The sequence below is a fragment of the Haliotis asinina genome, chromosome 10 (genome assembly GCF_037392515.1).
Source record: "Haliotis asinina isolate JCU_RB_2024 chromosome 10, JCU_Hal_asi_v2, whole genome shotgun sequence".
Classification (NCBI taxonomy): Eukaryota; Metazoa; Mollusca; class Gastropoda; order Lepetellida; family Haliotidae; genus Haliotis; species Haliotis asinina.
Genome location: NC_090289.1, coordinates 45,495,828 through 45,511,152, shown reverse-complemented (window position 1 = coordinate 45,511,152; position 15,325 = coordinate 45,495,828). Strand labels below are relative to the sequence as shown.

At 38.9% G+C, this 15,325-nt stretch overlaps 2 protein-coding genes across 2 annotated transcripts in view; both read left to right on the top strand.

The window, feature by feature from the left end:
* The window catches only part of LOC137298720 (protocadherin-16-like), a 36,711-nt gene extending 33,721 nt beyond the window's left edge, over window positions 1-2,990 (top strand). The window contains exons 25-27 of the mRNA XM_067831000.1: window positions 802-934; window positions 1,407-1,450; window positions 2,208-2,990. Coding sequence (XP_067687101.1) covers window positions 802-934; window positions 1,407-1,450; window positions 2,208-2,322 — 292 coding nt within the window. The 3' untranslated portion in view covers window positions 2,323-2,990. The remainder of the gene's footprint in view (window positions 1-801; window positions 935-1,406; window positions 1,451-2,207) is intronic.
* A 2,444-nt stretch (window positions 2,991-5,434) lies between these two features.
* On the top strand, window positions 5,435-14,792 carry LOC137298719 (fat-like cadherin-related tumor suppressor homolog). Its single transcript, XM_067830999.1, has 9 exons — window positions 5,435-6,466; window positions 7,110-7,274; window positions 7,447-7,518; window positions 8,390-9,717; window positions 10,777-10,878; window positions 11,451-11,570; window positions 12,049-12,929; window positions 13,431-13,518; window positions 14,604-14,792. Exons 1-9 carry the CDS (start codon window positions 5,548-5,550, stop codon window positions 14,790-14,792), a joined length of 3,864 nt encoding a protein of 1,287 aa, XP_067687100.1. The 5' UTR covers window positions 5,435-5,547.
* Window positions 14,793-15,325: the final 533 nt, after the last annotated feature.

Sequence of the window (15,325 nt, the reverse complement as noted above, 5' to 3'; positions counted from 1 at the left end):
AGACGGTGTGAGAACCTTTTCCACAAAAGGAAACAACTCATGAATATTAAAGAGTCAAAGGGCTAGTTTCGCGGGGCACGACCTAGTGTCTTTTGGTATTGTTTAACTTTATAGGAATTATTTCATACATATAAGTCAATATGTCACATTTGTGTTGAATTTTTTAGTATTTATTTGTGAGACATAATTTGTTTGATGTTTTCAAATTACATTAGTTTCGCATGTGAGCCCACATTCGCATGAAGGAGGTAGAAAGAGAGGGTATGAACCACTGATAATGCGGTTTCGCCCTAGATTGTCCTGGCTATGCACGACAGCGTATATTCTAGAAACCTGAAACCTCAGGAAAATTAAAAAATATTCAGCCTTGAAATAGTGCTCTAAGTATTGTTGTGGTACATTGTGTAACTTTGCATACAGATACCTCACCCTCTATAGCGTTAGCTACATATTTGAAGAAATGTGATGCCAAATATCCTTCCGGTCCCTGAAAAGAATTGAGATCGTCATCAGTTGGTTGTTTGGGGTGGTAATTTTGTTCAAGCGAATTTAAGGCAGGGATCCTATAAGATACCAGATCCACGATGTCGAATCTCCACCAGTGTATATTTAAAGATGTACAGGAATTAGGATAATCGTTTTCATCCCAAAAAACAAATGAATATACAGATTACAGTCGTCTCAAGAAATGCTCTCAATCACACGCCCCTATCAGCTCTCAGAATGTAATAATACGCGTTATTTGGACTGTTTTCGTGTCTTGCTTACAATGAAGCTGTTTCACTGTCTGTTATGATGTAGACGTTCCCAGAGCGAAGGTAACGCTGCAGATGAGACAATACCAAAATGGTACCAGGACAGACACATCGACTTATCTCCAGGCAGAAGAGCTCATTATGAAGCGAACTGGGGATCTGCTGGTCGTAGTCGATTAGTGAGTAGTTATGAGTGCATATATATGTGTGTGATTGCGTTGGGTGAGACACTTGTTGCTTAATAATTATGTACATCTTTATGTGGGGATCAAATGTACTCCACTACTACTACAGACTACTCCTCTGCCACGTTGTAAATTGGAAACGCTTTACCATAGTGTGTTAGCATTTAATAGGTGCGACGAACTGACCGTCTTTCGCTCTAGTCAAACGCTCTTACATGACGTTAGCTTGAAGTCGCAGCCCGCGAATATTCTGTGAGTGACATTGTAGCTCAGGTTCAACACCATAGATCACTGTGTCAAATATTGCAAATTCTCTTAGAAATGCTAGACCCTTCAGAAATTTGTTTCTACGTCATCACTCCCATTAACCCGCTGACTATGATGTAACGATGGCGGACTCACTGTCTCCATATATACCAGATGATTTCTGAATTTTACAATGTTTACTTTGTATCTGTTCATGTAGATGTCCGGAGATAACAATACAGGTTATATTCCCAACGAAAGGAGGTAAAGTACTTCTCCGCCCTTCTTCTTGTTTCCGAATAGGATGTAATGTGGTCACTTCAACTAATTTTTGTTAAGACATAACGTTGCCTTCAAATGGATCAGATCTGGGGTAGAATTGATTTTCAGCAACCCATGATTGTTTCCTGCAAGAAGCGACGAACGGGATCGAGTGGTCAAGCTCGCTGACTTGGTTAATTCATGTGATCGGTTCCTACTTGTGTAGATCGATGCTCATGTTGTTGATTACTGGATTCCAGACTCGATTATTTACCGACCACCGTCATATAACTGGAATACTGCTATATGCGGCATAAATCTAAACTCACTCACTCACTCACGTGGATCAACGATATCAGTTCTGCACTAGAATTTGCTTGGTAGGCAGGAAACATTTTAGCAAAGTGAATATTAACTGACTTTAGTCGGCGGTAAACGATGTCATAAGTATTGTTGAAGTACGTCATGTTTAAGTGCACCCATATTTACGTAAATGTAATGCGAAATTTACATATTAAATCCCTTTGAAAGAATTGGAATCGTTCTCATTCGGATGTGTCAGTCAATGCTTTCTGTTCAAATGCTTTCGCCGACATGTATTGAGCAAGGTACCAGATTCACGATGGAACGAGGTTTAGGGTCGTAATATTCTTCCAAAAGTCATAATGAAAACAAAAAGATATATAATCATTTGAGGCGTCTTCTCCAGCATGACTTTGAGTGAGGAAGATATCTTACGTGTCGAATCCCATTTTTTCAGTATGACGAGGGAACATGCATTTCCGAACACACCGCGGCGTGAGGCCCGTCTAGCCAGTGATGAACAGCTGTACCGGGGTGAAGCATACTACCTAGATCTTCCGGGGAACCGTTGATTCATTATCCATTTCTGAAAGTTTAAGGAGAAAATATAGATGTTGGCTACTTATGAAGTGAACAATGTCGAATTCACCTTCAAGTGGTATAACCGGCTTTCCGACGATATGATGATCTTTTGCATATATTATATACAATATATATATATATATGTTTGCAGTATATTATATTTCGGATGACGTTTTCTCGGGCATGAAAATAATCTACAGTATAGGCTGCGTTGCATCAGGGATTCGAGCCCTCATTTTGAATAAACACCTACTTCGCCACTACACAAAGTCTGTGATCTAACTCACTCAGTCACCGGCACCTCCGCACAAGATGGACGTCTGGTAGTCGGTTTTCTGGACAAGGTACTTAGTGTACCTCTATGATCAACGGACGACCAGTTCGTTGATTTATCCATCTCGAGAAACTTTTAATTAAGTATTTCTTGTTTATCACAAACGGCCCCCAAACAAATCAAATGATAAACTATTTAGGGATAATAGATGAGTTCCGTATTATTGTCTTATCATTTTGATCTTGGTAATGGTGTGTATATATCACATATTCGAAGGATGTTATTCTTACTAAGATATTTGTGTCATGTTTCACAGTCTTCAGACATGCTTTCTCATATTGCAAAAAATCAAGAAAATAAAACATGGTGTCATATGCAATTTCACATTTGTACGTGTACTATGTGTTCCAGTGTACCGTAGCGGTTAAACACGTCCGCTTCAGTTGACTCACCGAGACTGAAACCTGTTGTACATTGAACGAATCGTACATAAAATACCACTTGCTTTCTAGATTTCTAAAGCTTTACTGCAGATTGTGGATTCAAATCATTGAAATCCATGCAGTTGCAGGCACTTGTACCAACCAAATAGTGGTTATGAAGGACTCGATGTCAAATTCTTTGTGCCGTATCTGCTTGGTCAACGTTGGTTGAACAGAATATAAACACCTGTACACAATTCACGAAGTCAAGGGATTTTGTTTGCAGAACCTGTGTGATTTTACGACACGTCTAGCACTATTCCACTAATACGACGGGTTTCAGAAACACAAGAAATACATTTCACACAGAAACATCGGTTTCACATTGGGAATAGAATCGTGTCATCAGCGTGACGGATGAACGATTTTATTTATGACCCCTACCATGTGAAAACAATGGCAGTGTCGAGATGGTCAGCAAGAGTCAGTGAGTGAGTGAATTAAGATTTTCAATCATGTCAGAAATACTTCAGCCATATCGTGAGTGAGTGAGTTTGGTTTTACGCCGCTTTTAGCAATATTCCAGCGATATCACGGCGGGGGATACCAGAAAATGGGCCTCACACACTGTACCCATGTGGGGAATCGGATCCGGGTCTTCGGCGTGACGCATTAACCACTAGGCTACACCATCGCCCCTCAGCCATATCGTGTCTAAAATTAGGTATATATTTATAATGAGTAAAAATTACGTTATAAACACTTGTCAGTGACCAAAGTGAAACTACTAGATTATCACAGAAACTAGTTATTAAATCTAAATCAGCATAACTATAGCATGATAACTAAATATGATAACTGGCTATAGATCGGCAACAACTGAAGGTCGATCACCAAACAAGGAACCATGGGGACTTGATACTTTCGTTGCTTGCATGGGCCCTACCAGGATTTACACCATCCCTTCAGCCGCTGGAGAGTGTAAGGGAAATTTAACCAATATTTAATATGACAGTATACTACGTTTACAACGTGGTAAATGTACACTTTACTTGAAAAATTTTGGAAATACGTACCCTTTCAGCTAGACGGTTTGGAACATTACCAGCGAATTCTCTGGGACAGAAACAAATAAACATGTTTCCGTGCAGACCCAGTTCCATTTTGAGCGGACTATAAAGTACTTGGATCAAATACATTCTAAGACAATGCTTGACAACACGTATAGTTATATAATCTGATTTGGATTTATTACTGTCAAAGTGTAAATTCATTCAGAATATAAGATGGAATTCTCCTTGGCAATTTACAAATGTTAAAATATTTCAATCAGTATTATGTTGTCCATGTATTTTACAAGTTACCTTAAAAAGATCAGGCAGTTCGGGAGCGCCCACAACCAACGCAGACAACAGACAAATACTAGCATTAACATTAAAGCACTGACTAGTGTGTTCGTTTCGTTCTGACATTCCCAGAAAGAGGTTGATCAAAATGTTTCGTAATCGTCAGCGTAATCATATAATGGACAGCTGTTCCTTATAATTTCAAAGTGTAAATATCGTCGTTTTTGACTGTACATGGCTGTTATTCATTTTCGTATATTATTGTCCAGCGAAGCACTCGTAGAATATCGGACGTTATGCAAGATGCAGCAGACAAAGAAAATAACGGTGCAATGAACATTTCAAAGTTATTAATTATTTGTTTAGTGTTTAGTGTATGTATCGAAATTTGGCACAACAACAGTGGCCAAGAGCGTATAAATTGACAAATTATACAAAACACACTGTTGTAAGATTTCAAATCGCATTTGGAGCATTTCAGCCATATCGTCACTATATCAAGTTGTATATTAACTGTAATTATAGGTAAAGTAAAAAGCCTGTCAACGAAGGACAGTAAAACATTTAGACTATCACAGATAGATATTGTAAAACTACTTATGAAATGTAAAACAGACGATATAAACCCAGGCTATAGATTGCCAACAACTGAAGGTGGATCACCATAATAGTGACGAATACAGTGAACTATGACTGAAGAGAAAGCTGCATACATAATTCCCACTGTGTAAATTTGTATGCTTTACACATAGAAGTAAATTTTATTTTGTTTTAGAAATACATGTACTTCTATATATTCCATTTAACTTAAATGATATGATAAATGATATTGCTCACAGAAACGTTTTGACCACAGCACACCTTCAAGTGTAACGTTAAATAAACCTATAAATAGTAGGACTGATATAGTTACACAATTTAAAGTGACTTATCGCATGATATTACTATCATGATTTTAATCACGTTGCCGATAAACTCGCGCGTGTTATCTGTTTATCATAGCATTGTTCTTTTTATCTTCGTTAGAACTGTTTTGTTGTTCTAAAAGTAGGAGAACCTTATCTGATAAACGTTTGTAGGTGCGACCGTGAGAAATACAAACAAGGTCGGCCTGCTTTACGGTATAACAGAACTCTTTTGGGAACTAAAGGATTTCAAGACTCGAAGAACACTATGTACAATATTTCTGTCTTAATTTGGTTCACACTTCCATTATTGGTTCTACCTGGTAACTATGAAGAAATGGGTCAATATATTTTGTATCCGATATCAAGGACTGGATTTCGAAGAAGGCCATCAGAAGATCCGACGGGTACGTCAGCTAATGCATATGTTTCTAACGGATACCACATAAATCATCTGAAACGTCAGGACTATGAGATCAAGAAAGAAGTGTATAGACGCCATATGAATCAGTCACAGAACAGGACTTCCATACCCTCATTCGCAGGTACACCATTCAATACATCACGAAATGCGTCTGTGAATGTCAACCGTACCTGTAACGATATGTTTTACCATGGCAACTCGACTGCTAAGTTATTCGTCGCTCCCTACATAATGGATCCACTGCTTCAACTGCAAATGTCCCAGGATGGAAGGAAAGTGTTGACAAGTTTGTCTAACACGTTCAGGAATATGAGCGAGAAAGACATTAACATGATATCGTCAGTTCTGTCTCTTGGACATGTGTACGTGCCTGCGTCAGAAGGTTTCATTAATCTATTGGATAGGTTATGGACGACTGCAAGTGGAAGACAACTCATCAAGAGTGTGATGGGGAAGCTCAACAGCCTCACGTCTCGTCAAATTTCACAGATGCTGAGTCTTATTTCTATATCCCCACAGAACACCTCTACAAGCCTTTCTCTTCTAAACCATTTCCTGTCGGAACAACCTGGGCATGACCTAGTCAATGGCATCTTTGGTGGAAACGTGAGTGCCAATATTCTGAAGTATGTGTCCTTCCTAACTCAACTGCTTACCAACACTACACCCAGCAAATTTAGCCAAATCGTTGCGAATGGAAGCCGTCTGAATACTATTTTGATGGGTAGAATCAGAACTGGCCTGACATCGGATGTCACGACAGGTGCGTGGAGGATTTTCAAGGACGATGACCTTGTTACATAAACTGTCTGGCAATTGAGAATAATCAGTTTGATGATTGAACAGATAAAGAATGAGTTATATGATGGTGGTGTATTTAGTATGGGTGATATAGCTGTGTTTCGTAACGTACGTCTGCAGTGTTTCAGGGCGTTGAATCTTAGAATCATGAAGATAACGATGGTATTTTGGGGTCTCACCCGATATTCAAGTATATACTTTGCTTTACAATGCAAATGACCTTTTGTACTTTTATATGGTTAACATAGAAACATACTAACGTTAACGACAAACATTTAGCATTTCTCCCTTTAGTTACTTTCTCTCTCCCTCTCTCTCTGTGCTTATGTGTGTGGTATTGTACATGTCCCAGCTGTTAAACTGTTAAGCTGTTAAATTTGTGTATGTATGTATGTATGTATGTATGTATGTATGTATGTATGTATGTATGTATATAAACATATATATATGTGTGTGTGTGTGTGTGTGTGTGTATGTGTATACTTGCCTAATATTTGAATAGAGAATAAATCGTTTTATGTCAATATCCCTTAAAACTACACCATCACTATTAATCCACAATTCAGGCGTTATGCATTATTGAGTATCCTCTTCTACATGGTCAGGCATGCAAAATTTCACCGTGAGAATTTCTGAAGCAGCACTTGGACAGGACTGTCAGCATTCAGTATGTAAAGTGAGGCACAGTGCCTGCTCTCGAGGCAAGGATGGGATGTCGTGCACTTGTTTGTCGGGATACCTAAGATCAGTCAACGGAACATGCATTACTGGTAAGTTCACGGTTAGTGCGATCTTACTACTTACCTTTACCACAGGCGCCAGCAACCGAAACAGCATTTTCGGTAAACTGATGCTTGTAATTAATCATCATTAATCTCTGCCTGTTGCAAATGCACATTTCACGTTCTGTCAGATCACCGGTGTTCATTCACACAATTTCAGCACCAAAGAAAGTAGTGGAAGAGACTGGTCATGAATACTGGATTCATCCTACTGTCCAGTTAGGAAAAGTCGGTAGGTGGATATCTGTATCACTAACATTGTAGCACAATGCGTTGTTTTACTGTAACATGTCATGATTTAAAGTAAAGGGTAATTGTCATATTTTAATATATCAACGATAGCTCATACGTTTATAAAGACAAAGGACAAATAATTCTTGGTAAAGTTTATCCTGGCTTGTAAACCAAAAGTCAATGCGTTCTGTAATCTGATTGGTTGAAAAACATGATCAAATGGTATTTGATTCCCGGAAACTACAAGACTGTTCGCTGCGTATGTCACACGTAGAAATATCGCAAACACTTGTTTTCTTGTGTCATCATCAGTGGTGACGTCATTGAAATCATACTGCGACGTAAAGTTAGAATGACGTCTCAACTGAGCAACTCTAGATGATGCCATGGGAACCAGCTGAAACGGCCAGCTGATGACACTTCACAGCTGTACTCATACTTGATGTAAATGAGTGCAGACAGTAAAACCCGTTGATTTACGTTTTGTTTACAGTGTCGATAAACATCATGTGTTGGCCAATTTTCGAGGGAATATTTCATTTGAAACCTCCTGTTGACGCCGTCGGTTCTAAATGTATTCCCGTACTTCAAATACTCAATAAAGCTCGGAAATTAGCCAACACATGATGTTTATCTCCTAAATACATATTTGTGAATTGGTTTGACGCTGCATTAATACTTACGTTCAGTATTATGTTATGTCATGATAGGTGAAAATGTAGGTGACACTCAGAGGAGTGTGACTGTGAATACGTTTATATCATGTTTCACGTTAATATAACTTAATGTAACAGTAGCATATAAATCGGTTCCAATGACACAGGTTTCATTTGTGTTCTCACCTAACATGTTACCCTACTGATCTTCAGTGGCGATGTTGCCTCTCCTCTCGGTCCCTGGTGTAGTAGATCATCTGTATGTGTCCGTCGACGTTTTCCCCAGAGACAGTGGTATTGCAGCCGTCATCAACGGGAGCAACATCTCCTTGGTGCTGATTTCCCTACTGCGATACAGGTCCTTCATGCTACATATCACAGCCTCAGCAGGATATACCCAAATCCATCAAGTACTCCCAGTGCACATTTCTACACGTGTCCCCTCTGAACTCCAAACTGTCAGCGTCTTTGTTCTGGATGGAACTCGAAATGGAACACTGGTTGCTGAGATCAAGAATAATTTCAGTCAGGATTATCCTTATGCCTTTGAAATAACAAACGCCTATCCTGGTCAGATTGTTGATATTATGTTCAGTTTATCACCACGTGGGCATTTAGTGTTAAAACGGGATGTGGATATGTCCTTGCTGAGTGGGAATAACCTCACATGCACTCTGGAAGCCTTCTTTAATGTTACAGCTCGAGAAGAAGGATCAACCAGATCTGTGATACTGGCTAATGTATATGTTCTCATCATCAAGAATTCATGCCATTACTTTGTAGAAGAGAATGTCAGAAACATTACAGTGTTGAAGAATGCGTTATTGCCTTTCCATCAACCACACTTCGTTATCAGTATATCCGATCTCAGTCAGGTATTTAGGTACGAAAATGGGGCTGTAATACTTCAAGAATATCTGGACTTTGAAAATCCAAACCATCGACATCTTCAGCTTTCACTCAGGATACGAACTCGAGACGGACAGCGAGAAACGTCCATACCAGCAAATATTCATGTCGAGGACGTAAATGATGAACCCCCAGTATTCATGCTTCCAGTGTATGGCTTCAGTATGATCAAAGGTTCTCCAAGAGGAACCATAATTGGTATCGTGAAGGCCAAGGATCCCGATACCCCCACACAAAACCTGTTATATTCCCTGTCTGGACAGAACGCAAGGTTTTTCACAATTGGACATGATGGGGCGATTAGTGTTGATGTGCTGAGTAATCCGAACAGACATTTCAATTCGACAGTGTCCAATGGATTAAATTCGACAGTGTTCAATAGTTTCAGCTTGAAAGTGTCAGTGTTTGATGGGGTGAGCCGGGCAATTCGTGACAGTGTCATCAAGGTGAGCCTTGTAACACCGACTATTCCAAAGAAAAACCTTCGCTTTGATTTCCATTTGCGGATACCAGAACATTCCCCTCAAGGTGTTCCAGTGGGAAGTCTAAAGACAAACACTACTATCATAACCAATTACACAGACTTCCGTGTTCTCGAGGTGCAGAACACACTTAAGATCGACAGGAAGACAGTAAGTGTTAATTATCCTGATTTAACATAGTCTTAGAAATGGATTTCCCACATTGAAACAATACGTTAACCTGGAAATCTGTGCCAAAACATTAAGTTTCATTATGGAAGCAGCAAATATCATAAGAAATAATTATTACAAAATTGGCAATTGTATGACAACATTGATAATTTGTACAACTGTGCAAAATAATTTCAACAGTAAAAGATAGTCACTGTACACATATTCATGTGTATCTAACCGACATATATTAATTGTTATTTATCACTTGCAGTGATCCAGGTGGTATTGTCTGTTCAAATGCGGTCTGAAATGTAACGTCATTTGACACACACAAAACGGCCATAATACGACCGTGATTGAAATAGTTTAACTAAAGGTTTGAACACTAGTTCCGTTTATGGAAGCGTCATAATGTTATATAATTCACCAATTTATAAACGAGTATCAGTTGCTCTTAGGTTTGATCAGAATAATATAAATAACAATGAATTAGATAAAACCACTTTTACTTTAGCTTAAGGGAACATCTGACAGTTATACCTGACAGGAACAGTGTTGTTACAGACATTTCAAGAAATCAATTTTCATATGGATTCTGGAATCTTACCTCACACATAAATGTCGTTATGTGATTGGCTGAGCATTGGAGTATCTACGTTCTGTTACCCGCTGGAAATGCCAAACTGTGGAAATGTTATCATCCCTGTTATCATTGTTTTTTATAACAGCATTTGATCTGTCCTCTGTGATTTGTTTGTATGTACTTATCTTCTTCCTGAAAATACTGGTATATATAATATGTCTTGTACTCCTGTCTTTATCACCTGAAGAAGGGCAAGAAGTAACTCAGAAACGTCGTGTTAGGCAATAAAGAGGAGTTATCATCCCTATACTTGTCTTATTATATTCACCAACTTCTAAATGCCTCTCAAGAATCTTATATGATTGCAGTTTATTCATCATATTTAACTAGCGACAAAATCGATCTACGCCTTTGATTCAAACTGTTTCCAAATACTACGGTAACCTCTGATTTCATTTTGTTTCATTTTACAGGGCAATATCACCATCATAAAGGATCTCGATAGAGAGTCAGGTCCTAAAGTGCAAACATTCACAATCATGGGTGTGGAGAGGGATGCGTACTGTGAACTGGTGGTACATACAGAAGACATTCAATCTCTTTTGACAGTCCTGGTGTCCCCGCCGTTATATCGCAGAAACATTACTAAAAGCGGCTTAAAACCACACTCACTCACTTTTCACCAAAGCAACAAGAGAGAGTTTCCATAACCCATATGGCTGAAAATGTGAATTTACGTCCTGACATCATAAGATATTTGACATTCTCAAATGTGGCTGGTCTGTTAAACTACCATAAGGTCCTACTCATGCCGATGCAGGTGATAATTAATACATATGTAGTTCATGATGGCAGTCATTAGAAGTCGGTTTTTTCACCAGTTGGGTAGCAAGAATACTTGTGAATGCGGCATTAAAAAACACACAACACTGCTGTAAAATTTTATAAGTTGCCTTTTATTGTTCATGGTGTCATTTGAAATTAAGGATAGTAACTTTCATTCTCAGGATATTATCAGTACAATATTCACAAACTTTGTCAACAATCACATGGTAACGGATTATCTCATTCGAAAAAGAGTAATGTCAGAGGAATTCTTGACTAACGTATCTTGATTTCGTATTTTTTAAATGGTTTATATTTTTAGATTCTTGGAACATTGCATGTTGTGACAGAGGACATCAATGACCATCCTCCTCAGTTTGACTCCAATTCATATGAAGTCTCTTTATTGGAGAACGATGGGACATCAATCGGCAAATGTGTGGTAAGTCCCACGAAATAATTAAACAACGCATATACTACATTACCTAGGTCAAGTCGAATTATTTTTTTGTTCTCTGTGGTCAGCTGGGTTCGATTTACGTCATCTTCTGTTCTATTAATGTCAATGTAGCGCTAATTAAAGTTCCTCGTCTATTACCGTGTACTGCTTCGTTCGCTGAATGTCAGCTGTGTTTAGCCAGTTGGTACGACTTTCATTTATCTATCTTCACTATCGACACACTTGACCGACAGTTACCGAAAGAGCGCACACATTGGCATCACAGTAGAATGACCATATCATGTTTCTATCCGATTTAGCCAACGTGATTCGAGATGTATATGTTACCAGTAAATTCTCCAATGTATTGCTGGTTTGGCCATCAGCAGTTAAGAGGGTTATGATGTCACAATACTTCACCATGATGCGTAAGAGATCTATAATAGATTGGTCTGGTGTCATACGAATATTTTCCTTACAGCTGAGTGTTACAGTCTTCGATCCTGATGAGGGCAAGAATGGAACATCACATTTTTCTTTGACCGGCCAATACTCAAACCATTTCCGGGTGGACACTGTAGATGGTAAAACTGCAAAAATATTTACAAAAAAAGCATTTGACAGGGAAACGACCCAACATCAACAACTTTTTCTCCTGGCCAAAGATGGCAACGCATCAGGCGTACATACGAGTACCTCAGTCGTCAACGTCTACGTGCTTGACGTCAACGACAACGCACCACAATTTGTCCATCAGGTTGGAACTACTATAACAATTCGCGAGAACGCAGACCCGTATTGTATAAGTAACATAACAGCTACTGATAAGGATGAAGGCATCAACGGAGAGGTGTCTTTCATCGTTGCTGGTGGAAAAGGATATTTTGAGATAGGACGGTACAACGGGAATCTTTGTACAACGGAAAAGATTGACAGAGAAGTTTACAGTACTTTTAATCTTTCACTTGAAGCCTTTGATCACGGTGAACCACAGCTGAAGTCATTACTAAATATCACTGTCAACGTGCTTGATGAGAACGATAACTCACCACGATTTATCAATCCAATGATAACATCGTATCCTGAAAACAAGGCATGCACATCTCCAGTCATTACCATGAAGGCGGTAGATGCTGATACACACAAAGGAATTACCTACAACTTGTCAAACGCATATTTCAAGATTAACAGCACTACTGGAGCTGTACGATGTAAGCAGTTTCTTGACTTTGAAAAGCAAAGGCTTCACACCTTCACGGTGTTTGCTTTTGATTCAGGGTTCCCCGTGAGAAGTGCTTCTACAACAGTTGTGGTCACTGTATTGGATGTCAATGATAACAAACCCGTTTTCTCTAAATCAAAGTATGTAACGCAGTTTTTGCTTTCACATTGGGTTGCCAATAAACCAGTTCTTGTCCTCGACGCATCGGACGCCGATTCGGGAAAATATGGGGAAGTGACATTCCATATAAACAGCCGGAACATTTCGCAATATTTCAGAGTTGCTGGAAATGTTGTTCGAACAGCAACGTCACATGCCCCATCAGCTGGTAACTACACGATTAACATCACCGCTACGGACGGAGGGTCACCGCCAAACATACAGACAGCGCAAGGAGTAATATACTTAACGGTCATTCAATCTTTTCATTACCCGGTTAATTCGACTCGTCCACTTCCGTTTCTGAAATGGTTTCCGGACAGCGAAATCCGTTTTTCTGTTATTGAGAACAGAAACTACTCAACAAAGGCAATAGGAATCGTCAAAGCAAACGGATCTCGCTTGGGCACGATCACATACGCACTCATGCAGATAAATGGATCATTCATATTGAACGGCACCACTGGAAGTCTGTTTTACAGTGGTCAGTTTGACCGAGAGAAGAAGTCGCTTCATCAGCTGATGATCAAAGCCCACCTGACGAATGGAAGTGATTTCGATCTTGTTCTTGTGAGTTACAGTGCAATAGTTTTGCCGTTATCTTTTAGTTCCGCTATCCTTAGATGGGTTATGTGTATTCAACACGCTCTTATGTATGCGTGTCTTAACCAATAATTACTTGGTTATTGATAATTGTCCGTGTATATGACATTATTTGAAATATTTATTTTCCATTTTTGTGATATGGACGGGCACGGGTGAGCTTGTCGATGTGAAAAGTGTCGTCCTGTAGTTTAGTGGGTTCAAACTCCACCGCCCCCGAATTCGGCCATCAGAGTGGCACATGTCTGTAACTTTCTATCTTTCTGGGTTTCCTCCTGCATAATTCCACTTGCTATGATGTAGGAGAAATGTTTTGCGAGAAAGCGTTAAACCTAGTTTTTCCTGAAGGGTATTCTTAATGCTGGACCCATGGATCTTATTAATTTAATCTTACGAAGGTAGATCTGTTATAAGCGGACAGTCTGTGGATGTCAGCCTGTTAGAGTGAGTGAGTGTGTTTAGTTTTCGCTGCAACCAGCAATATTCCGGCTATATGGCAACGGTCTATATAGTCTGGACACGACAATCCAGTGATCAAGAACATGTGCTTCAATCTGCTCCATTTGGATACGATGAGATGAATCAACCAGGTCAGCGAGTCTGACCACCCGATCCCGATTGTCACCTCTTACGACAAGCACGGGTTACTGAAGATCAGTTTTAACCCGGGTATTGAGGGGAAAGTCTGTTAGAGGGATACAATATTACTTTAAGTAATGTTTTATATTTATATGTGTGTGTGTATGTATGTATGTATGTATGTATGTATGTATGTATGTATGTATGTATGTATGTATGTATGTATGTATGTATGTATGTATGTATGTATGTATGTATGTATGTATGTGTGTGTGTGTGTGTGTATATGTGTGTGTATATATATATATATATATATATATATATATATATATATATATATATATATATATATATATATATATATATATATATATATATATATATAATGAGAAATTATGCCTTAAATTATTCATTGTTACCTTAGAGACATGTGCATGTCTATGTTTGACCAAATCTGGTCCTTCCGTTATCAGGTAAGTATCCATGTGACCGACCTCAATGACAACAAACCACGTTTCAAACCGACCAACAACATGACAATCTACCTTAATGAGACAATACCAATAGGCAGTTTGGTGACCAATATCACCGCAACCGACCCCGATATCGGACCCAACGGCAACGTGACCTATATGCTGTCACCCAAAACAGGTAATTATTAACATGCTGCTATCCATGGAATAACTGCAGGATGCTACTATATTTTGTAACCTCTTTAATTGGAACTCCGGTAAAATGTTGATAATTCTTAAGAAAGGGAGGGGTGGGTTATGTGGTAAAGCAGTGGTTAAAGCGTTCGTTCGTCAGGTTAAGGACCCGGGTTCGATTCTCTACATGGGTACAATGAGTGAAGCCCATCTTCTGGTGTAACCAACCGTGATATAGCTGGAATGTGGCTAAAAGCGGTCGAAAACTAAACTCACTCACTCTAAATAAAACGTGGCACAATACACTAAAGGAAGAATGATGTTGATTTAGACCCACAAATTTGATACAGTAATCGTTGATAAAAAGCCTTCTAGAATTCCGATAAAGCAATCACTTGTAGTTTAATTCAAATTTGTTTGATTATTTAACTAACGTTTGCGTAAATGAAATATCCTAAATGAAATTCCCCAAATGTCAGTTTAGTGTATTTCATTGCATTGTCTGTTTGATATGAAATTTCCCAAATGCCAGTTTAATATACCTCATT